Source organism: Carex rostrata, chromosome 4 (genome assembly GCF_964058835.1).
Source record: "Carex rostrata chromosome 4, lpCarRost1.2, whole genome shotgun sequence".
In the NCBI taxonomy this organism is placed as follows: Eukaryota; Viridiplantae; Streptophyta; class Magnoliopsida; order Poales; family Cyperaceae; genus Carex; species Carex rostrata.
Genome location: NC_135921.1, coordinates 5150400 through 5173178, shown reverse-complemented (window position 1 = coordinate 5173178; position 22779 = coordinate 5150400). Strand labels below are relative to the sequence as shown.

Sequence of the window (22779 nt, the reverse complement as noted above, 5' to 3'; positions counted from 1 at the left end):
AAAAATTATAAAATTTGACCTACTATTGCTTACAGCCTGCACATGATATTTACATTACAAACTCGTGTAAACTAAAAAAAGTAAACAAGACTAAGAACTTGAACAGCCTTTATTTAGCAACTTGAGCTTTTGAAAGATTTGACATTTTTATCTAAATCATAACAAAGCTATGATAGATAGATCTATAGCTAAGTTAAAAAAAAATCAAAATCAGAAAAAAAATAAAAAATATAATGCCAAAATAATTACACAATAAAATCAGCACTATCCCTAACTCAGGATTGTATCTTGTTGATTAAAATTCAATACAGAGAAATAAATACCCACGTAATGTAAAGCATGCATAGTCAGTGACACAACCACTCATGCATTAATCATGAGATACATCACACATGCATGAAGAATTTAAAAAAAAAAAAAACTGTACTGTTAAAGATTGCACTTGCTTGGATTAGATGCCTTTAGTTGTGTCAGTGTGTGTCAAGGGTGAGAGAGGAAGAAACATAAGAATTTCCCATTAAAACTTACAGCATTAAAATGAAAATTAAATCTTTACAACAAAACGCTCGCCTCTTGCAAGCCGACATTGTTATAAAAAAAGAGTGAAGAAAAGAGGAACTGAGAAAAAAAAACCTCCCCTTTTGGTCACCTTCGAGCTCTCTTTCTTCCTCGGTTAGTGGCACCTCTTTGGCCTCCACCACCCCTTACCGGTCGATCTACTGTTTTTTTCTTTATAAAATTTCCACTTCTAGTATTAGTCAGAGGCTTCCTAGGTACCTCGCTATCCAATTTTTTAATTTTGCCCGGGTCTTTATGCAATTCTTTGTTTTTACGAGGCTCTTTATCCAATTCTTTGTTTTTACGAGGCTCTTTATCCAATTCTTTGTTTTTCCGAGGCTCTTTATCCAATTCTTTGCTTTTGCGAGGCTCTTTATCCACTTCTTTGTTTTTGCGAGGCTCTTTATCCACTTCTTTGTTTTTGCAGGGCTCTTTATCCAATTCTTTGTTTTTGCTAGGCTCTTTATCCAATTCTTTGTTTTCCTCCTTCACGCGTACCAAATCTTCTTTGATTTGAGGCTTCTCGGGCTCAACCTCTTCATTTGGGCTCAAGTTTGTATCTAAACTCGAACTCAAAATCCTTTTCAGGGTTTTGCTTGAAAGGTCGCGAAGTGTGATTGCCGAGTTGTGCTCGGGAGAATTTTTCGGGTAGAAAACTAAAGCGTTGTTTGCAAGTAAAAGTAGATCTCTTAATAACTCCTTCGGAGAAGAGATCAATCCCTTGCTAAGCTTTGAACTTACAACTTGTAGGTCTACATGTCGGCGAATCATCCTCTTGTATCGATTTTTTTTCTGAAGTTTCATGACAAAATGCATGTCCATGTAAGAAATGGATGTCACTGTATACATTAATTTTAACATGTACATTTATGCACTTGACATTATTTATATTATAAACAAAATGCAGTACTCTAACCATCCACTCATAACTGCTTTACAATACACACGTGTCCGGATACTCTGAAGTAACTCAAATTTTGAGTTTGGATCCGGACCATCCAATCAGAATCCGGCCTGAGGTAGAATGCACGGGGCCCCTTTAATATTCATGCCAAAACAGATCGGATTGTCCGGACCCAAACTCAAAATTAGAGGTACCTTAAGTATTATGAATTCCAACACACACCTGCTCACTCAAGCCCAAATTAGAACTCAAGCATAAGATGATGATATAATTAGTATCATTACCCCAGATGTTAAGAATATCTATACACAACAAATATCATGTTACACTTAACCTTTGTGCTGTTATGCCACTATTTTATTTTCTATAAGATGGATTTATTAAATAAATCGTTGTTTAAATATAAAAATTAACCATTTTCATTAGCTAATTAGCCCTAAATTTCCCATTACCCCAATCAGATATTTATTTTTTTAAATAAGAATAATTAAAAATATAATTGAACCAAAAAATGAATAAGGCAAATTCACCTAGGTCTTTGTTACTACTCACTTGAAATCTTACTTGTTGATGTATTAAAAAATGAGACACTATATGCCTATATCCATGTCAGGGTTACAAGATATAACATACCATGGCAAAAGAAAATAAAATAAATCATAAATCCATCTAACCTGGCTCTCAAGCCGCTTTTGGAAAATGGAGCACTCTTTATTCTCCAAAATTGTTTTAAAAATAAGCTCCAAATCAACTCGTTTTACATTTTCATCCTCACTCTTAACTGATGCACCACCTGATTCGGTGATGCCTACTTCAGTTGATCCTTGCTTCTCAGTATGCGAACTAGAGTTCGCTTCCGAACCCATGATACTTTCTGTATCTCTCTTTCTCTCTCTCCTCCTCCTTTTCTTTTGTACCCCCCAATGCCATCTATTATCCTCACACTTCTTCGAATCACAAACGGAGTCAGAATTGGACTGACACTCTTTGCAAGAAGAGGAGATAATATCACGGCCGTTAATTACGGTACGGGAGGTCGTGTTGGTACCACTAGAGCTAAGGGTTGCAAGCTTGGACTGTAGAGATCTGCAGTATTTTTTATAATTACTTAGAAAATTAGCATCTTGCCATTTGATTGATCTCGAATTTGGTGTCTCCCCGAATTCATATGAACTGAATTAACTCAAGATTTGAGTTTAGATCTGGACCGTCCAATCTGCTTTAGCACAAATATTAAAGGGGCCCCGTGCGTTTTGCCTCGTACAGAATTGGCCCGGATTCTGATCAGATGGTCCAGATCTAAACTCAAAATGATTCGCTCAGAGTATCCAGACTCGTGTCTCCCCTTGCCCCATAATTTGCATGAGCTTTTAAATAAATTTTAAAACATGTATTACTAACCCAATAGAATTTTCAGATTTCTCAAGCTCCCTTTTTAGCTCATCTACCCTTTGCTTGCGTAGTTCCTCAAACCATGTTCTAAAAGTTAGAAAATAAACAAAATTAATTGATTTAGAATCATTTAACTTCAAAAATTTTGGTCTTTGTAAATAATAAAGAAAATAGATTGGATTTATGATTATTGGGAAAAGAACTTACTCAGAACCAGAGTATCGTATTTGCACTTGAGCAAACTTTGCTTCGCATTCCTATAGTCAACATAAATTCTACATCAGAAAAGACCCAAATTTTTCTTTGTAAGGACACCAATCAGATCGATTTTCAGTACAGTCCTAAAAACAGACTAGACAGATTTATCAAACACAGAAATTTTAACAATGCTATGGCCCATTGAAAATTACAATAATGCACTGTAAATTTTGCAAATTACCAAAAAGTCTTGGTCAAATTTGATTCTTATTTTCCACATTATTTTGTGCATCTTTACAACTAAACTCTATAATTATCAATAATTTATAAAAATATTCAGGCTATTTTAGTAATTGATATTTTTGGAAGTGGTTAGTAATAATCAAATTTCCCAATATATGTTTGAAATGACAGTATTTTCAAACTTCTATTTTTTAATATTTTCCTCCAACATAAACTCTAAAACGGGAATAACATATTAGAACTTCCTCTTTTAGTTTTACAAAATTGGTTTCAATGCCTTCCCAGAATTAGTACATTTGACTCGATATTTTTTTCAAAAATGCAGCCGATATTTGCATTCTTTTAACCAGGATCTCGCTGTAAATTTGTTCATAATTCAATTGATCTGGGGAAGAGAACCAACAAATGTCAGGCATCTAGATATATTTTTTTCTCTTGACATGAATTCACAAAATAATAGATTAAATTCATTCTTTCTGGTAGATAGTCCATAGTCTCATAAGCACGTAATTTTACAGGGACGAATTTGTAATTGTGCCCGGACATACAAACCCTAACCCTAGGTAGAAGAAACCAAGGTTGAAGAGTCAACCTGAGGAGAGAAGAGGTGGTCTAAGCGGGTCCGAGACCGGAGCTCGGAGGCGACGGCGTTCCACGCGGCTGCGCCGTGCCGGAGCACCGCCCCTCCCAGCACCAACTCCTCCCATGTCCCCCATGCCTTCTCCATCTCCATCTCCTCCGTCTGTTTTCCTATCCCTAACATCGACGGCTGCCACGTGTCCTCAAAGGCGAATTTTGATTATATGTATATGTATATGTATTGATTAATTCAATCGATTTGCGCGTCAAAAACTGGAGAATTTTAGGAAAGAGCCGTGGAAGGTATATTTGAGTGGTTCCAATTATTTTCTTCATTCAAAATTTATTTAATTCATTGGATATAGGCTGTTTTCAAATTCCAAATGTTGGTGCCTGGTTCGTTAAAATGTTCTACATAACGGGATCTGTTTCTACGACTATTCACTTCTGCTTATGTGGAAGCTAATTATTTGTCCAATTAAATTATTGTATTGCCATGTCGTCAAGTAAACAAGAGATAGTCTAGATGTAATGTGGAAACAGAAAAGCTGAAATCTGTTGGGTGTCTCCGTCTTTTTTTCTATTCGAGGATGGGGATGTTGCTCTGGACAACTTAGGATTGTCTGTGGCTCTTTCTGTAAAGGCTAAATGCGTGTGGTTATTTCAAAAGGCAGATGATAGTTTCTTTTGCCCAATAATTTTTTTTACTCGAAGATGTATATGACTTAAGGCCACAGAATACCCCAGTACAAACATTAGGTTGGTCATCCCAGTTTCTTTTCAAAAATAAAATTATGCACATATACCCAGAAAACTCTTTCCTCCTTTACAATGAACTTCCTAATTTTACAGGTTGACTTTTTTAGTAATTGTCTAAATTCAAAAATCAAAGGGATTCACATAAAAATAAAAATAAATAAGGAAAATAAATAAATGGAATCTTTCTTTTTATATTTATTTTATTTTATCCGAATCAGGATCTTTTCAAGGGTATAACCTAAGTATTTTTTTTTTTAAGATTTGTAGAATCAAAATAGTTAATTTTGAAGGGGCCTACCAAAAAAGGCATATTTTAAACGCTTTATTCCTGGAAAATTATTTGTTTTCCTGAAGTGGAACCGGAGGGGCTTGTTTTTTCGATTCACTGGGTAGTTTCCGTACATTTATTTATATAATGGATTAAGTAGTAGCTTTGATTTTCTAACAAAATGACCCGCTTTACAAGCTTCAATAAAAATATGCCGTAGTAGAATCGGTTTCAAAGTCTTAATGCTTAAGCAGTGCGGGGCACGGACGCAAGGGGGAAGGTTTGCGTGCCTTACGGAGCATATTCTTTTGTTTATACTCACCTCCCGGTCTGCTCACCTCCTCTCACAGGAATTCAATATCACCTGAATTAATATCCAGTCCGTCCGATCTGTTTTAGCACGAACATTAAAGATATCTCATACATTTTGATTTGAGCGAGTCTATGATACTATGCATATCACGGGTTGGTCCGTAATACGGCTCAATATTCGACTTTTCAAAATTCTAACGGTCGATCCGAACCGTTCATCTTGTTCTCCATATTAATATGTGTTTGGACTTTGGAGACCAAATTTTACATTTTTTTTAAATTTGTTTACTATTTTTTTAGATATTTAGAAAATCACTTGATCTGAAAATTCTGGACCATCCAAAAACAGTGATTTTCAATAAATCTAAAAAAATATAAAAAAATTTCAAAAAATGTAAAATTTGGTCTCCAAACACATATTAATATGGAGAACAAGATGAACGGTTCAAATCAACCGTTAGGATTTTGAAAAGTCGAATATTGAGCCATATTACAGGTCAAATCGTAATATGCATAGTACCATAGACTCACTCTTTTGATTTTGTTTTTATGTGAATCAACAAGATAAAAAAATCAACGTCTAGAAATTATCCACATTAATATATATTTTCACAAACTCAAGATGACAACCAAAACAAAGTTGAAATGCCATAATTTTTTACACGTCCATAGATAAAATGATGTAGTTCATATTCAACGGTTTTATTTTGAATTTTAAGATTTAAATTTTAAATTATTAAAGTTTTTAAAAATTGAGGCATAATGAAGGTACAAAAAATGAAGGCATTTGATGCCTCCTCATTTGAGAGAGAAAAATATAAATTTTTATGATCAATTTGTGATATGAGACAAAATCCTGTAAATACCGAAAAAATATATTCAAAAATGCTATCTAGTTTTTGTTCTTTTTGTTCCACCTAATATCTTAAGTCAAAAAATCAAAACGTGTTCTTATTCAGATCCGGATTTCAAATTGCAAAAACGATACCAACCTCGGTAAAAAAATAATATGGATCGTTTTCAATTGTTTGAAAATAAATTGGGTTCCAGACATACCTACCTCGGTGAGTTGTTTCAAATCCAAGAAGAGGACTATCCGGAAGATTGTTTTTTATTTTTAGAAATCTATTCAATATTTTGTAGAGAACTAGATAAAAATATATTTAATATTGTAAAGCATTTTCTAAACTGTGGGTTAAAGAACTGAACTAACGAATCAGTTCCTTATATAACAAAAAAAAACACTTTTATGGTTATTTAAAAATATTTTATATATTTCTAAAATAAAATAAAAAATTATGACTATCTAAACTATCCAATAAAAATTTGTGGGCCCGTTTCAAAATAATTTATTAATTTGTGGACCAGCTAAAAATCAACATATTCTGATATAAGCATATGGTCCCAGCCTATCTGGTAAATTCCAAATACATTCTGATGCAGAGGTAGAGGACAAGGCACCGTGTCTCATAAATTATAATTGGAATAATTTACTTGTCATAATTTGAAATTTGAATCCATTTGGTATGGGCGACAATTAGCATTTTTGTAGATCGAAGCAAGATTTAGCATCCGGTTTTTTAGTACCCAATGACGAAAAAAAAAAAAACCCAATAATAACTGTAGATTAAACCAACAAATAGGATTCAATTGTTCAGATATGAATTATCATCCAGCCAAGCAAAAAAATTAGCTCTGATGCCTCCAGTAATTTTGTTCTTATTTGAATTTCTTGATGATGTAAAGTGACTGTCAAGAATACAAAAATTCAGACTATTTATCACAAGTGAAATGTGATTGTCAAGAATAAAAAAAATTGAGGGACTATTTATCACTAGTTAAATATTTACATGCATTATTTTTCTTTTTGGTTCATATATCTGGAGCGCGCCAAAACACTTGAAATGTCATTACAAAATTGGGGGAATTTCACGTATACCCCTCAAACACTTCAAAATTACGTATTTCCCCCTCTAAAGTTTGAAATTACGTATTCCCCCCTCTAAACTTCAAAAACTCACAAATTTACCCATTTTATTGTATTTTATATTAAAACTCATTCTAAAATCTTAAAATACCCATCAAACTCAAATTTAAATCTAAAGGGTTCATCTACTGTTTGATCTGTGTGCATCGCATTAAGATCTGTGCATAGTGCTTCAATTTTGTGTTGATCTAGCATGCACGGATCTTAAAGCAATATTGATTGGTGCGCATCGCATTAAGATATGAGCAGGTCACATCAATATACGTGCGTGTTCGCATCAAGATTCGTGCTGATCTTGCGCACGCATATTTAAAAGCAGTTTGGACGGTAGAAAAATTGTCCAGATTCAATTTTGAGTTTGATGGGCTTTATATGCTTTTAATAAAGGGTAAAATGGGTATTTTAAGATTTTAGAATGAGTTTTAATATAAAATACAACAAAATGGGTAAATTTGTGATTTTTTGAAGTTTAGAGAGGGAAATACGTAATTTCAAACTTTAGAGGAGGAAATACGTAATTTTGAAGTTTTTGAGGGGTATACGTGAAATTCCCCCTACAAAATTAGTATATTTGCACAACAGAGAAAGTTACACGTTGAATTCGTTGGTCAATACCTACTCGTTCAAATCTAATCAAGCGCCAGCCAAGACTTTGCAATAACTACCACATGATGACATGAAAACTAGGTTGCCATGATACCAACCACAAAGAACCATGTGGAAGTATAAAATTTAGAAAAATAGAACTTTGCAACACGAACATGGATCCATGCTATGGATCTATATTCTCGTTTTTATAGTTCAAATAGTCGATCCGAATTCATCCAACACAATCTTCAAATTTCTACATTTTTAGGATTTTTTACTATTCTTTTAATAGGTAGAAAGTAGTAAAAAAAAGTTATCTTCTACCTACCTAATAAAATAGTAAAAACAAAAAAAATGTAAAATTTGATCAGTAAATATATTTTCACATGAAGGTCTTGTGGATGGATTTGGATCAACTGTTTTGGCTGTGAAAATAAAAATATAATCTATTGCACAGACCGATCTATGCATTGCAAAGTACCATAGTCTCACTCAAAAAGAAACATCACAAAATATAAATGAAGTTAACCCATTCAAAACTAAGCCATCAGATGACTTCATCAAACTTGGAAACAGATAAATTAAGTTAATACTAGCTTACATCATACTAAGAACTGTACAAAAAGAAAATAGTTAGAAGCATATATAGATGCAAACTAAAACTCTGCTCGTACTGATCGAAAGATGTATCCTCTTGCCTTACTCGAGCAAAGCAAAGTCACCAAAGAAACATAAAAGCTTGTAACAGCACTAATCCAAAATGCCCCTACTGAAACCAATCCCTTTCCTTCGCTTCCCCCAAAACGCCCCCCATCACCCATCTCCCCCTCTTCCGGCAGCTTTGCCTCTGCAGCTGTGCACCCTACAAGACACAACCTAGGGTTTCCAGCAAATGCACCTGGAAACCGCCTCAATTGGTCACCTTGCGGGACCGGGCCTGATAAGCTGTTATATGAAAGATCCAATACCTCAAGCCCTTTGATCTCTGACAACCCACGTGGGACTTGACCCGTCAACCCATTATGTGAGAAATCAAGTTTTTTTAACCTCTCCGTTTTAACAAAATCTGTTGGAATCTGGCCATATAAACGGTTATACGAAAGGTTTAAATATTCTAACCCTTCAAACTTTAACAAACCAGTTGGTATAGCACCTGTTATTTCATTATGTGATATATCAATTCCAACCGTTGGATTAATTAAATATCCCAAATCAAGACGTCTGCCCCTGGCCAGATCAAATGACACGGTAACTACGTTAACTGACCTGGCATATCCGTTTAACTTCAAGCTAATATTAAAATCCCCATCTGGTATAAACCCTGAAAACCTATTATCAGATAGATCGATCCACTGGAGATTTACAAAGGAAAATATCCAATCAGGAAGTAATCCCGAGAGTCGGTTTCCGGCAAGTGAGATTACACGTAAGTTCTGCCACTTCAGTATAGCACTGCTTAGTTCACCGGTAAGGTTGTTACCACTTAAATCAACTGCTTCTAGAGATTTGCACCCAGCAAGTGGTAGCGGTATCTCACCCCAAATCTGGTTACTCGACAGGTCTAGTACTCTAAGCCCATCCAATGCATCTAACTCGGGTCGGATCTCTCCAGTAAGTAAATTGTGACCCAAATTGAGATGACTCAGTTGGAAGCACCCGGCAAGCCCGACCATTACGGGTCCAGTAAGCATATTAAAAGAAAGATCCAACACTTGGAGGTACGTAAGGTTGCCAATTGAAGGTGGTATCTCCCCTGAAATTTGATTATTTGAGAGGGATAGTGCTTGCAAATTTCTCAAGTTTGTAATTTGAAATGGGATTTCACCCGTAAGTTGGTTCCTCGACAAATCAAGAATTATGAGCCGTGATTTATCAGGGTTTTGCACCAAGCTACCGGGTATGGGGCCAGAGAGACAATTTGAACTGAAATCGAGAATTTCAATCCGGTTAGATAAAATTAGTCTTGGTGAGATCCGGTACTGCAACCCATTAGAAGACAAATTCAGCTCTTTTAATAATTTTAGAGAAGAAATACAAGTTGGAATGCCTCCTGATAGAGCATTACTGGCTAGATTTAAAGAAGAAAGAGAATTGACGGACCAAGAGAAACACGGCACTGAACCATCTAACTGATTGCAGCCCAAATTCAAATAGTTCAAAGAAGACTTGAACTCTTGAATATGTCCCACCAGTCGGTTGTTCGACAAATCAATGTAAGTCAAAGAACTCATCTCAAAAAGGGTATATGGAATCTCTCCAAGAAAGGCATTGCAGCTCAAATCAAGTTTGGTTAAAAACGCTGAGAAATTCCCGACCCATGTCGGTATTGGGCCGTGTAACCTGTTATTCTTGCTTAAGTCCATGGTTCGAAGAAACCGCAATTGAGCTAAACACTGAGGAATGGGGCCCACAAATGAATTACCAGAAAGGATGAGCATCTGGAGACTGGAGAGGTTGCAGAGAGCAGAAGGGATCGGACCAGAAAGGGAACAATTAGCGAGGTCAAGCATAACAACCCGCCCTGTCCGGTTGGAAATGGAGACTCCAGTCCAGTTGGTAACCGGATTGTGGTTGCTCCAACTGGAAAGAACCAACTTGTTGTGAATTTCAGATTTAAAAGACATCAGGGCTTGTTGATCAGACGCATGGATAAAATGAGCGAGGCATAGAGGTGAGAGGGAGAAGAGGAGAAAGAAATAAACAAAGAGAGATGACATTAGAGGCATCTCAGGATATGAGAGCATCACTGTAGGTGTCCAGTCCCGCCTATAAAAATGCAAAATTTTGTCTTAGTACTAATTAAAAAAAAAAAATCAACCTATAATATTTATATGGATCATATCATGCATCTATTGTCATACCATAAATCATGACACCTTTCTTTGAGATAATTCAGTGCTAGCATAAATTGAGTAAATTTTAACCTCACACGGAGGGGACGGGGTCAATTAGGGTTTTTGATTGAATTCAAACTAAACTAACATGTATTAACCTAATCGGAGGCCTGATCAGCTCAAATCTTTAACCTGATCCCTGAGTGTGTGTGTTGTGTGCCAGTTTGGCAGAGAGAGAGAGAGACTCACCAGTGCACTACGAGGAGAGGCGCGCTACTGTGCTTTCCACTTGAGAGTGATGGAAGTTCATCGTCTGAGACTCAGAGAGTGAGGTAGTGAGAATTAGTCCGATCTAGGGTAGAGAACAGATTCTCCCTTCGCCTGGGACGTACGATCGATCGAACGGGCTTTCTCTGATCTACGATTGAGAGATAGATAGCCGTTCGATTCTGTTCTCTCTTTTGTTTTTTTGGATAGTTCGAGATAACGACGGGGGATTTAAACGAGTGCGTATCCTCTGAGATATCTCATATTTTGCGTGACCGACGTGTCCGGTGCCTATTCGGGGGTGACGTAGGGGGCAGTATTATTTGAGCTTTGAGATTCGTGCAGAACGTATTGCAACGGTTGACATTTTCCAAAATGTCACGCAAAATATGAGATATCTCAGAGGATGCGAGTTCGATTTAAAGTTTTAAACACTGCTCGGGATCCCAGTCCATATTCTCTGGAGTAATTCAAATTTTGAGTTTAGATCCGGACCGTCTGATCAGAATCAGGCCAACCAGTCTGAGGTGGACACCACGGAGATCCTTTAATATTCGTACAAAAATAGATCTGACGGTCCAGATCTCAACTCGAATGTTGAGTTACTTTAGTTGATCTGAATTATAAATGCAACCTTTGATAGCACGAATTATGAAGCATATCGGACGGTGATGCGAAAGGAAACACTTTTGCTGGGACTCTACATCTGTGAAGTACCTGCCTAGCAGAGGAAGAATCTGGATCGTCCGTTGTAGATTTTTCATCGATCGTACGATTCAGATTACTACTAGCCCAGAACTGTGATATCAAGAACAGCGTCTGCATCTGTTAGAAACTTTGCATCTCAAATTTCAAATTTCTTCTCTTCCTCGAATTGTCAGGATTTATTTGTACATTTTAAATTCTAATTTTCTTTTCTATTTTTTTGTTGAAGGTGAAATTGGATTTTTATCTATAAAAAAAATTATAACTGAAAATTTTCATATTAAATTTATAATATTTCAAATATCCACGCCCAATATTAAAAAATTTCACATTTACCATTATATCCAATTCTTTTCTTCCACTTTCTAATTACTCGAATTTTTCATCGGAATGTATGTTTGTCATTTTGTGCCCATAATTATTGAGCCGATGCTCATTTCTTTCAATTAAAACATAATTGTTGACAATTTCCACGCTGTTTTAATCAAATCAAAACTCGTTTTGATAGCTGTCTTTATATTTTAGATCCGTTCTCAAGACTCCTTAAAAATACAACACTTTTTATCAATACACACTTGTTTATTTAATATTTTAAGAACTTCAAAAATAAATAAATTTGTTTTGGAGTGAGAAATGATGACTACATATAATATTCCTTTTGAAAAATTAAAATCACACATAATAATCTCTGGAGGTTAGCCATGTCGGAAAATTAGTAGCTACAACCCTGTCATTCCTTGTCTTGGTAAAACATTTCATACTTCAAATAAGTCACTCAAAATTATTTGAATACTAAATGGTCTCTTTGGAGACACATTGGTAGAAATGAGATATAATATAAGGCTAGATTACACAAAATAGGTCTTCATTTCTCCATAGCTCACTTACAAGTTAGCCAAAGAATTAGCTACAAAACGGCTTTGCATACACACAAATAAATTAATTGGAAACCATAACAAATAAGGGCTAGATACTAAATTGGCTAACAGGGCAAAAACTTGAGAAAATGCCCAGAATTATACCCTGAACGGAGATTATTTTGCATTAATAATCTTCCCCTATGCACATAATTAATCTGAAAAGTTAAAAAACTTCCCAAAAATTATTTTCCAATGTTGGCTTTTTGTCATTTTGAGGGCTCCCTAGATGGTCTAACCATAGAAGCTAAGTCTTGAACTATCTCTGACATCGGTGGCCTGAACTCCGGTTCGTTCTGAATGAAGAAGAAGCCAAACATTAGTCATCACAATAGTTCAACAAGTTCCTTTTCTTTTGACAGATAAGAAAAATTGAATAGATATACATATTTTTAAAATAAATCATAATTTCCCACAACTAATTTCACGGTACAATTGAACATTCATTCAGCACATTCCCATAACTATTCATGTGCATACGTACCCAAGAGTATGGGTTCCCGAACCGAAATAATCCCATCCTGCACAATCCCGTGACAACCAAAACTTGCATTTCCAACATCATCGTAAGCTGGGTGTGCAAAAAGAATTCAAAAAACCAGGCATGTCTTTTTTTTCTCGGTGAGGAACTGTGTGTGCGCCCTTTGATTTTCATCAAGCCATTCAAATTATTTTGTTGTTTGCAACACATGAGAAATATTAATGGCAATACCTGAATGCAGCGGGTGATGATGTCAGCAAAATTGGAGAGTGATTTTTCAGAGCACATCCCTTTAATGGCAGGATCAACCATGCTTGACAAAGCATCGATGTCATGCAATTGAGAGCTGGCCCACCTCACCAAGTGCTGCTCTGCTCGGGGCCTCGACCTGCATTTATTTGATAACTAATAATGACAAAGTGCACAAAAATATTAAAATAATTTGTGTTCTTCTTGGGCGCCTTGGAAGCAGCTTAGTATTAATGTTAATTTGAACAAAAAACAAGGATTTCATAACAAAGTGATTATAGAACTGAAACTCTTGGAACAGGTATTGTCAAGATGGATTTCTACTGGCAAAGAGTTTGAAAAAAGACACTTTGTAAGAGGCAACAAACAACAACCAACAACAACAAAGCCTTTAGTCCCAAACGAGTTGGGGTAGGCTTGTAAGAGGCACCCTACATTTTATCTGAATTGCTATCAACACGGTCATCGCACATTTTCAAAAAAGAGAAAAAAGAAAAGAAAAGAAGGTATGGTCATTGTAGTTTCCTAAGATATAATAAAGAAAATACAGAAAAACTTACGTGTCATGAGGTTTACGGCCTGTAAGAAGCTCCAACATAACAACCCCAAAGCTGTACACATCACTTCTATCTGTAAAAGAGGATCCCGATTCATTGATTTCTGGGGCTTCGTAGTACAACGACCGCATCCTCCCCGACAACTGTATACCAAGAAAAATAATGCCGTACACTTTGTTCAAACTTTCTGTCAGAAAATATCAACTCTGGTAAAAAGTTGAAAAAAAAATATATATATATCCTAAAAATATGCACCTGGGCAGCTGAAATGACTGACATAAGCGAGGCTAGGCCACACTCAGCAACACGCACCGACATTTTTCTATCAAGAAGGACATTGGATGGTTCAAAACTCTGATGTACAATCTGTGGCTGACATCCCTCATGTAGATACCTACAAATAAAATCTCATAATATTACTAAATAAAACCTCATAATATTACAAAATAAAATCTCCTCTATCAAATTTGGCTCTTTCCTTTTCACTTTAATCTCATGTTTTACTCTTGACAAAAATATAAAAAACAATCTTGTTGGTATAAGAAGCCCATTTATTGTATTTTCCACATAGCAGATATCAATCCATTGTAACTTTTGATCATTTTTGTGTTTAACATACTGTAGTTTTGAGCAGTGTTGTAAAAAACGTCCATTTAGGCCAACTAATCGACAAATTAGTCGTTGGCGGTGACCAAACCATCAATGATTTTCCCAACTAATCGGCCGATTATTCCTGATTAATCGCTTGGCAGTACCCTGTCCGTCCGACGAGCGCATACCATTATTTACAACACTAGTTTTGATACCATGTCGCACTGCCAGTGTTTTGAAGCACCTCACACCAAGTGGTGATAATTGAATTCCAGATTAAGAATAAATGACACAAAATGCACCAAATTACCTCTCCCATTTTGGTGCCATTTGTATAAAATAGATATTCAAGTAGTGGTCCACTATCATTCTAATTTCTACTGTTTCATGCACCGACTTCTTTACCCAATAAAGCATGACAATCCTAGAAAACATTGACATGGAATGATCTATCTAGGTGATGTATTTTAGGTCAAGAAATCTACAAACAACATGCAACGATTTTTAACTTCTTGGGGTGGTTGGGACCAAAAGGAGAGAATTTAGAACATCAGTGAGCAAAACAGGAGATGGGGTGATTCTCTCTCGAGTGAGGCTATGGTAATATGCATATTACACAATGGCCCAAGCTATAGACATATCTTCGTTTTTAAAGTCTAAACAGTCAATCTGAACCATTCATCATTCTCTTCATATAAAATGTACTTGCAGACCAAATTTTACATTTTTTATAATTTTTACTATTTTTTTAGATAGGTAGAAATCACTTGATTTGAAATTCTGGACCATCCCAAATAAGTGATATTCTAAAAAAAAGTAAACAAATTTAAAAAAAAAATGTAAAATATGGCCTACAAGTATATTTTCACATGGAGATCATGTTTAACGATTCAGATCGACTATTTAAACTTTGAAATAGAGATATAATTACATATTACGGGTCGCTCTGTAATATGCATGTTACCATAGCCCCACTCTTCTCTATAACCATCTCCAAATTTTACCTTTTAAATGAAAGAATCTTCCATATATTGACAAGAATAGGCCTGTATGAAACTTACTCAAGGGCCCTAGCAGCACCTAATGTAATCTTTACACGTGCATTCCAAGAAAGCGACCTCCTGGAGGCATCGTCCTCATGAAGCACATCTTGGAGGGTTTTTCTGCTAAAATGCGTGTACACAAGAAGTCTTTGGCCAAACTCAGCACAGTATCCAACAAGCTCAAGCACATTGTGGTGTCTCAGCTCAGATAAGTTCGCTACCAGCTCGAGAAATTCGTCTACTGCTATTCTCGAGTTCACATTGTCTATCTTCATCACTTCCAGTAACTGCATTTGCACAATAAATTATTCAGATTTGTAATAAGATAAAAAAAATAAAGATGTAAGCTATAGTTAGTCCTTTCTGGCCATTTTTTTTCTTAGAGCTACAACTAGACACTGCTTCAGATTTTTTTGTACCTCCCATTATCTTAGCAGGTTTACATATTTCATTTTTGAGTGAGTAACAAACTAGTTAACCAATTAACATCACAGGCAATTGATTTATAAAAAAACATTTTATTGGCCCCAATATGAAGTAACCGGTTAGCAACATGTTAGGATTGTTGAACTTAAGTCAGAGGGGCCAGTTTTTGTTTCATTAGTGGACAGCTAGTGATTAAGAATAATCTGAGCTTTTTGCGAAATACCGTAGATCACTATAAATATCAGAGTGGTTTTTCCAAAAAGCTCACTATACACACTCTACATTAGAAATTAAGCAATGAAGCACCTTTTTTTAAAATTTACATACCTCTCCATCAGGGAGTTCAGCCAGGTAGACTCGGCCAAGCCGGCTCTCTCTTATCAGATTATCTTCACCGAAACTGCGTGTGTACTGTTGTAGAGACGCAACTGAATAAGAAGTTGCTGATGTGGCAGGGACTGTGGATGTGGATGTGTTAGTAGCTTCACGTACAGGCAACGCCGGAGGAGGTGGTGGTGGCGGCGGCGGAGGTGGCGGAGTTGAAGGTGGAGGTGGTGGTGGTGGTGGTGGAAGCATTATAAATTCATCAGTGCTGTTTTCTGTGTCAATTGCATAGTTGTTTCTCTTGTCAGATAGCGTCTCTCTTTTCGGAACAGCTGCTGATGTACAAATATTTAGTGAACAATTGAGTTAAAATTGACACTTTGGGTAAGACCCCATCTAACACCCTCAATTTACAAATTTTAACTGGTTTTAACCCAAAGAGTATTATCAAATTCTATAAATTTGAAGTTATTGATATTATTCAAAACCATCTCATTGGTATTCTCTTGGGTATATTTTACTTTTTTTCAACTAAAAACTGTGTGGCGTGAAGTTGTAAATAGCGAAGGCTTGGGTTAAGCATTCTACCTGGTATCGTATGACCCATCTCAAGGTCAAGCCTTGCACGGGAATCTTCTTTTGTTGCTGAAAAGGATCATAAACAAAATCTCAAAACAAAAAACATATTTCTCCTCATTTCTTTTTATGATGGTGCACAATTCCATTATTTCTAAGAAGTCTACTGAGAGGTTCTCCGAGGAACATATTTAAAAAAAAAAAGAAAAAAAAAAAGCATATTTCTCTTCTTTTGAACTCAAGACCTCTTGGAAGTCTACTGAGCGGTTCTCCAAGGAACATATTTACAACTTTCATCTTCTCCGTTAAAAATCCCTTACATGCTTTAACACATTTAGGCATCATTCTAGGGTCAATAACCCAGTTCCTTTTCTTAGTAACGAGGCACATGGACCTCGGGTAGTCAATTGAACCCGCTGAATTTGCAAAAGAACCCTTGTCCGATACTGTTCTTTTATTACAATGAAAGAAGATCAATTCAATAAACTGACCCCACTCTGCCAATAGTGTTCTTCTTTTAATTCCTTTTAACAAATTAAAAAGTTCCGTGCACGTTAAAAGATATGGAATTTTGCTAACAGAGTGAGGCTATGGTGATTTGCAATGTACACCTATCTAGGGTGCTTTGATACAGCAATCATTGGATGTGCTTCGATTTTCATCCAGCGCGCATCTTGACACAAATCCGACGCCGGCTCTGTCAAAGCAAACTAGGTAGGTGTACATTGCAAATCATAAAATAAGCACGAGTTCCTCTGCAAACAAGAATAAGTAGCGAATGTCAAGTTGAATATGTTTACTATCTGACAGTAGAATTCTACCTTTTTTAACATCATTCTTCGGCTTGACTGGTGGGTCTCTAACGATAGGTGGTTCCACCCTTCCATGCATCCGGCTCGCCTGAGCCTTGGGCAAAGCATATTCACTTTCTCTAGACCTTTTCTCTTGAATCTTTGACAGACAGAAAAGAACAGTCAAAACCAGCACTATAAAAGACACCACCCCGACAAGCACATATCCAATGATCTTGAGAGTGGATGTATTGCTGCCCTTTTTGGAAGAGTTTGAAGGAGATGAAGGAGATGAGTTTTTGTTGTTGGACCCACTGTCAGAGGGAGAGGAGTTGTTTGTATGGTTTTTAGGTGCACTGGGTGCACCTGAGAAAAAAGGGGGTGCTGATGTTGCAGGTGGCTGTGCTGATGGTGCAATAATAATGCTGGTGTTAAATGGATTGCCATCTTTCCTGCACAATTAATTTCAGTAAATTTACACGAAATTCAAATCTCTAAGGAATAGAAATTCCTTTATAGGTCTAATTTTATGTACAACCTTGCCAAAGGACAAAACACAAATTATCACATGTAACTGAGGAAGAAATAAAATAATAGCGATTTTACCTTTTTACAAGTAAATTATACAAGGGGAGCTGACATGACTTCATAATTTCCTAAAGGGGCATATGAGACAAATTGCCTTACCAAGGTATATGATAGTCTGATTCTATTTAGGAGCAATATGAAATTATTTTTTTTACTTGGGTCTGAGGAATAAACAGAAAATAAGATCTTACTTCAAAGTGGGAATGCTGAGTAATTTTTCAGGAATGGGCCCGGAGAAGGAATTGTTCTCTATGTTCCTACAATCAGTGATATACATTAAGAATATAAGCGCAAATTATTTGTGAGGTGAAATTAATTAGAAAATTTGACAAGGTGTAAGGTGGAAAAAAGTACAAATCTTTGAGAGGAAGGTCTTCTAACACATCAAGGACACCTGAGAATTGATTTTGTTGTAAACGCCTGCAATTAGTAGATAGAGGAGTCTCAACTTTCAAACAATAAAAAATTGTGAAGTAGTGAAAATTTAAATTTCTGTTCTTTGTTTAGCTTGCACCCAACACATCAGTGTACTTGAAAATATACTACCAACTTTCCACATATTACGTATCCTGGTCATACATTTTTTAACACTAGTTTGGTATGATGGAAAAGGCTTATAAATTGGCCCGCCTAATTTTGATGATATCTTGTTAGAACAAAGTGTGAAAGAAATTAAATTCAAATAAAATAAATCCTTATTTAGCAGAAAACAAAAGGCCAATAAATAAAACTTAAATTTTCTTTTAAAATTACTAGATAAGAACAAATATTTGCTCTATTTCAGAAAGCAGCTTGATTAGCATACTACAAAAAAGAAAAAATATTACTTCAGAGTTCATACTAAAAGGTGGGTTAAACCATAGAAATAGGTAAGCCAGATAGAAATACAATGATTGTCAACTTCACTTGCAAATACAGTAGATTTTTGGGTGTAACTTGCAAAACACCCTTTATAAAAAGGATGAGCTAGAAACTAACAAGGTAGTCAATGCCAATAAGCTTGCCATAGAGGGAGGCAATGGGCCACTCAAGTTGTTTGAAGAAACATCCCTAAATTAGAAGAAAAGGTTACAATGTGCTCTGAGTTTTCAAATTTACAGAAAAATAAATCCTGAATAAAAGAAAAATTATCTTACAAATTAATAAGGCCAGTGAGTGACTGAAAAGAATCGGGCAGTTCTCCACTTAAATGGTTGCCGTTTAATGACCTGAGAGTATATGATATGAACCAGAACAAATTTTAACAACAGATTGAGTGAGTGAAATTACAAATTAATTGACTTTTAGAATAGTTACATGTCCGATAGGAAGGTCAGTTGAGACAAAGAGGCCGGGATGCTTCCAGTTAGCTGGTTAGCAGAGAGAAATCTGCACAAATAAATAATCCAATGCACACATACATTAATAAATAAACAGATAAAGAGAAAAAATAAGTAGCATCTTTGGCAGTCGCACCCGGCATCTGCAGTTTGTACTGACAACACCAACCCTATATTTTTCATATTTATAACCTGACCCCCAACTTTCTTAAAATATTTTGAAATTACATCTAGCATTAAGTTAAGATGATGGGAAATAAATGCTCAGTTGATTTGACACCTATTGTACTTATCTAAAATGTCAATTTTCCATAAATCCAAATTAAGCTATCAGCCCATCACATCTTATGCACACAGTTTGTATTACTGGTCCGAAAGTGATTAAGTTATGAAAAAGTCAAGGTTAGTGTAGTCATTTTCAATTAACTTCTCTAACAATGATCAAGTTCTACTTGCAGAAAAATAAAGAAAGCAAATAAAAACTGCTGTTGATCTTTGGTGAATATGAAAGAAAAAATATGGGGATTTACTAATTACTCTTCAACGCGTGACATTAATTAGATAGGGGAAAACAAAATATACATTCGTTGGATGGTGAGAGGCAGATTTTCCGGAATTGACCCTCCAATGTTATTGTTGCTAAGATCTCTACAACGGAAGAAAGCAAAATATGTGTTAGCATCTAGAAAAAATGACACACAAAACAACACATGAAGGGAGATCACTTACATGGTTATAATAGAGGTAAAGTTCCCCAGGCTGTTGCCAAGCTCTCCAGCCAAATTTGCGGCATTTATTGTTCTATTAAAAAAAAACCATTAAAAAATAACTAAAAGAAAATTAAAGTAACAACACAATTCAGGTTTTATTGTTTGGAGGATAATTATACGGATCAATAAAATTCACTGTAATAATGGGAGTTAGAGAGTAAAAATAAAATCCTTACATAGATGTAATGTTAGAATTTACACATAGAACCCCCTGCCATTGCTCACCGCATGGATCCCCAGCACTCGCAGTCCATCCAGGTATTGCAGGTGATCCCAGAGATGTATATAGGTTATTTATTGCATTTACTACATCGCAATAAAGCACAGAAATTAATAAGTATCACTTCAACCGAAGAAATAGAAATAATAAAGACTATGTTGACAGCTAAATGCTTAATTTAAGCAAATGGGTCACTGGTCAGAAACTACATCTTACAATCCACAGATAAGTGTTAAAAATAATAAAAATATTCTACCATAAGCTGTTAAAAAAAAAAATTATAAATAGTAGAAACATATTACCATCTCTTTCATCTGTGAAAGAATTGCAAAATGGGGTATGTGAAAGGGCCAAAAGAATTAAAGGAAACCAAAATGAGATCCATGCTCTGTTCTTCTTGTCCATCAAATTAAACTTGCTAAATATTCAATTTTGCAATGCCAATGCAAATCATAGAACCACCTGGACAAAAGAAAAAATTTTGCTTGTTAGCACTAAATTAGTATAGTTTCTAGGCTGAGAGTGACCAAATTTCCAGCTTCTAGCAACCAGATAATAGTAATTACAAGAAACGTGAATTTTTTTTTTTTTTTACTTTACAGAGAGAGAGATATATAGAGAGAGAGAGAAAGAAGGGAGAAGACGACAAGTTAAAGACAGCTCAGAGCCTCAGAGTGACAGTAGACAAAGCAAAACCCTTTAAGCCTCAGTTTGTTCAGTCCATACTCCAATAAAGTATTTATATATGTTATCACAAACCATTATTTTAATTGATACAGTATTCCCGTTATTGATGCTCATTACTATAAAAACAAAGATAATTAACTTTTTCACTTAACAAATTACAAAAAAATTAGCTTTCAAAAATTGCAATGCAGGAAATTAAAGTGGAGTATAGTTCGACAAATTTCAGTTTCCTTTCACGACTATTCAGTGAAATTATATACAACTTCACCTTTGAAGAAATGAAGTATCGAAGATCCCCCAAATCGAACAAAAGAAAACGAGCAAACTTCGAAAGAAGCAAAAATTGAGGATTGCGATACCATGCAATTAAGCAACTGTCAAGAGAGTTAGATTATACCTTGGAAATACTGAAAAACGGGGGATTAATGGAGAAATCGTAGCGTGGAGGCGTAAACTCGAAACCTTAGCAACGATGATTCCCACTCAGAACCTTAACAAAAGCAATAATTAGATCTAGAGATATAGAGAGAGAAAGTGAGAGAGAGTCGTGTAAGCAAATGCAAAGAAAAGATTGCAAGTATCAAGTATGAGAGATCAACGAGAGGAGAGAGAGAGAGAGAGAGAGAGAGAGAGACGATTGAAAGAGATAAGAGGACAAAAGGCACACTAGAGAGAGAGAGCGTGAGTAAAAAAAGGCGTCAGTAGAATATTGTTTACTCGAAAAGAGAATCTGGAGCGGAGTTTCCTCTGGCTCTGAGACTCTGGTTCTGTGGAATTCACATCATCTGAGGTAACATCAATTTTGTGTTTAGATCTAGATCGTCCAATCTGTTTCGGCACGAGTATTAAAGGGGATCGTACATTCTACTTCAGGCCGGATTCTGATCAGACGGTCTGTATTTAAACATAAAATTTTGATTACTTTAGAGTGTCGGACTCTATGTGCCTTGATCTTTTGGGAAATTGAAAATTAAAGAAAATAGAACGGAAAGCCGTTGTTTAGACTTTTTTACTTCAAAAGAATTTGTGAAATTTTTATTTTGAATTTCCAACTGATATAGAATATTTGGAAAATGGCGGTGTTACCCACCTCGATTGTTATTTATTTATTGGATAATTTTAACACGCATCAACTTTGATAGTATATTTATATGATAATTTTAAAAAATATTATTCAATGTAAAGATTAAAATTATAGATCTGTTTTTCTATAATTAAAACATAGGGGGAATTTGAGTTTGGATTAATTTCTAATAGTTTAGCCTTTATAAATATTTTTTTTTAATTTAAGAGTTGGGTTTCAAACTTTCAATAACTTTGTGATAGATAATCAATTAAATTCTAATTGACTCATTTTGATTTTTGATGCATGTCATATCTAATAGATATCAATACACACACATGTACAGAGTAGAACTAGGGTGTTCTTAAGCTCACAAAGGTGTTTGGTGAGCTTAAGTCTAAAATCTATTAGACTGGCTTCAAACAATAAATTTAAACCGTTGAAACAGATTTACTTCACGACTCACGAGTGATGAATTTACATGTTAAGTTTTTAAAATTTTGAACTAATTTTGTATAAATTCAAGTGGTCAAAAAATATTAAAAAATAAATGCACTAAAATTAATTTACAAACATTTTAATT

The 22779-nt window shown here is 35.3% G+C and overlaps 3 protein-coding genes across 5 annotated transcripts; all 3 read right to left on the bottom strand.

Annotated features, from left to right (window-relative positions):
• Positions 1 to 258: 258 nt before the first annotated feature.
• Positions 259 to 4206, bottom strand: BRD4 (bromodomain 4). Of its 2 annotated transcripts, XM_078300810.1 has the most exons (6): positions 4063 to 4198; positions 3888 to 4031; positions 3062 to 3111; positions 2864 to 2941; positions 2137 to 2548; positions 259 to 1350 (listed from the first exon to the last, which is right to left on the bottom strand). In XM_078300810.1, exons 2-6 carry the CDS (start codon positions 4026 to 4028, stop codon positions 646 to 648), a joined length of 1386 nt encoding a protein of 461 aa, XP_078156936.1. In that variant the 5' UTR covers positions 4029 to 4031; positions 4063 to 4198; the 3' UTR covers positions 259 to 645. The 2 variants fall into 2 exon arrangements, with proteins under 2 accessions (XP_078156936.1, XP_078156935.1); XM_078300809.1 differs by having other exon boundaries at positions 3888 to 4206.
• A 4121-nt stretch (positions 4207 to 8327) lies between these two features.
• On the bottom strand, positions 8328 to 11008 carry CLV2 (Leucine-rich repeat (LRR) family protein). Its single transcript, XM_078301072.1, has 2 exons — positions 10872 to 11008; positions 8328 to 10554 (listed from the first exon to the last, which is right to left on the bottom strand). Exon 2 carries the CDS (start codon positions 10530 to 10532, stop codon positions 8445 to 8447), a length of 2088 nt encoding a protein of 695 aa, XP_078157198.1. The 5' UTR covers positions 10533 to 10554; positions 10872 to 11008; the 3' UTR covers positions 8328 to 8444.
• Positions 11009 to 12444: 1436 nt separating this feature from the next.
• Positions 12445 to 21819, bottom strand: SRF3 (STRUBBELIG-receptor family 3). 2 transcript variants are annotated; one of them, XM_078300819.1, is made up of 18 exons: positions 21531 to 21819; positions 20749 to 20908; positions 20403 to 20532; positions 20186 to 20257; positions 20039 to 20104; positions 19434 to 19505; positions 19274 to 19345; positions 19116 to 19187; positions 18492 to 18557; positions 18329 to 18394; positions 17580 to 18001; positions 16771 to 16827; positions 16186 to 16514; positions 15451 to 15719; positions 14054 to 14192; positions 13802 to 13941; positions 13224 to 13380; positions 12445 to 12807 (listed from the first exon to the last, which is right to left on the bottom strand). In XM_078300819.1, the coding sequence occupies exons 2-18, from the start codon at positions 20849 to 20851 to the stop codon at positions 12721 to 12723; spliced, it is 2319 nt and encodes a 772-aa protein (XP_078156945.1). In that variant the 5' UTR covers positions 20852 to 20908; positions 21531 to 21819; the 3' UTR covers positions 12445 to 12720. The 2 variants fall into 2 exon arrangements, with proteins under 2 accessions (XP_078156945.1, XP_078156944.1); XM_078300818.1 differs by having other exon boundaries at positions 16186 to 16517; positions 21531 to 21807.
• Between the last annotated feature and the right edge of the window lie 960 nt (positions 21820 to 22779).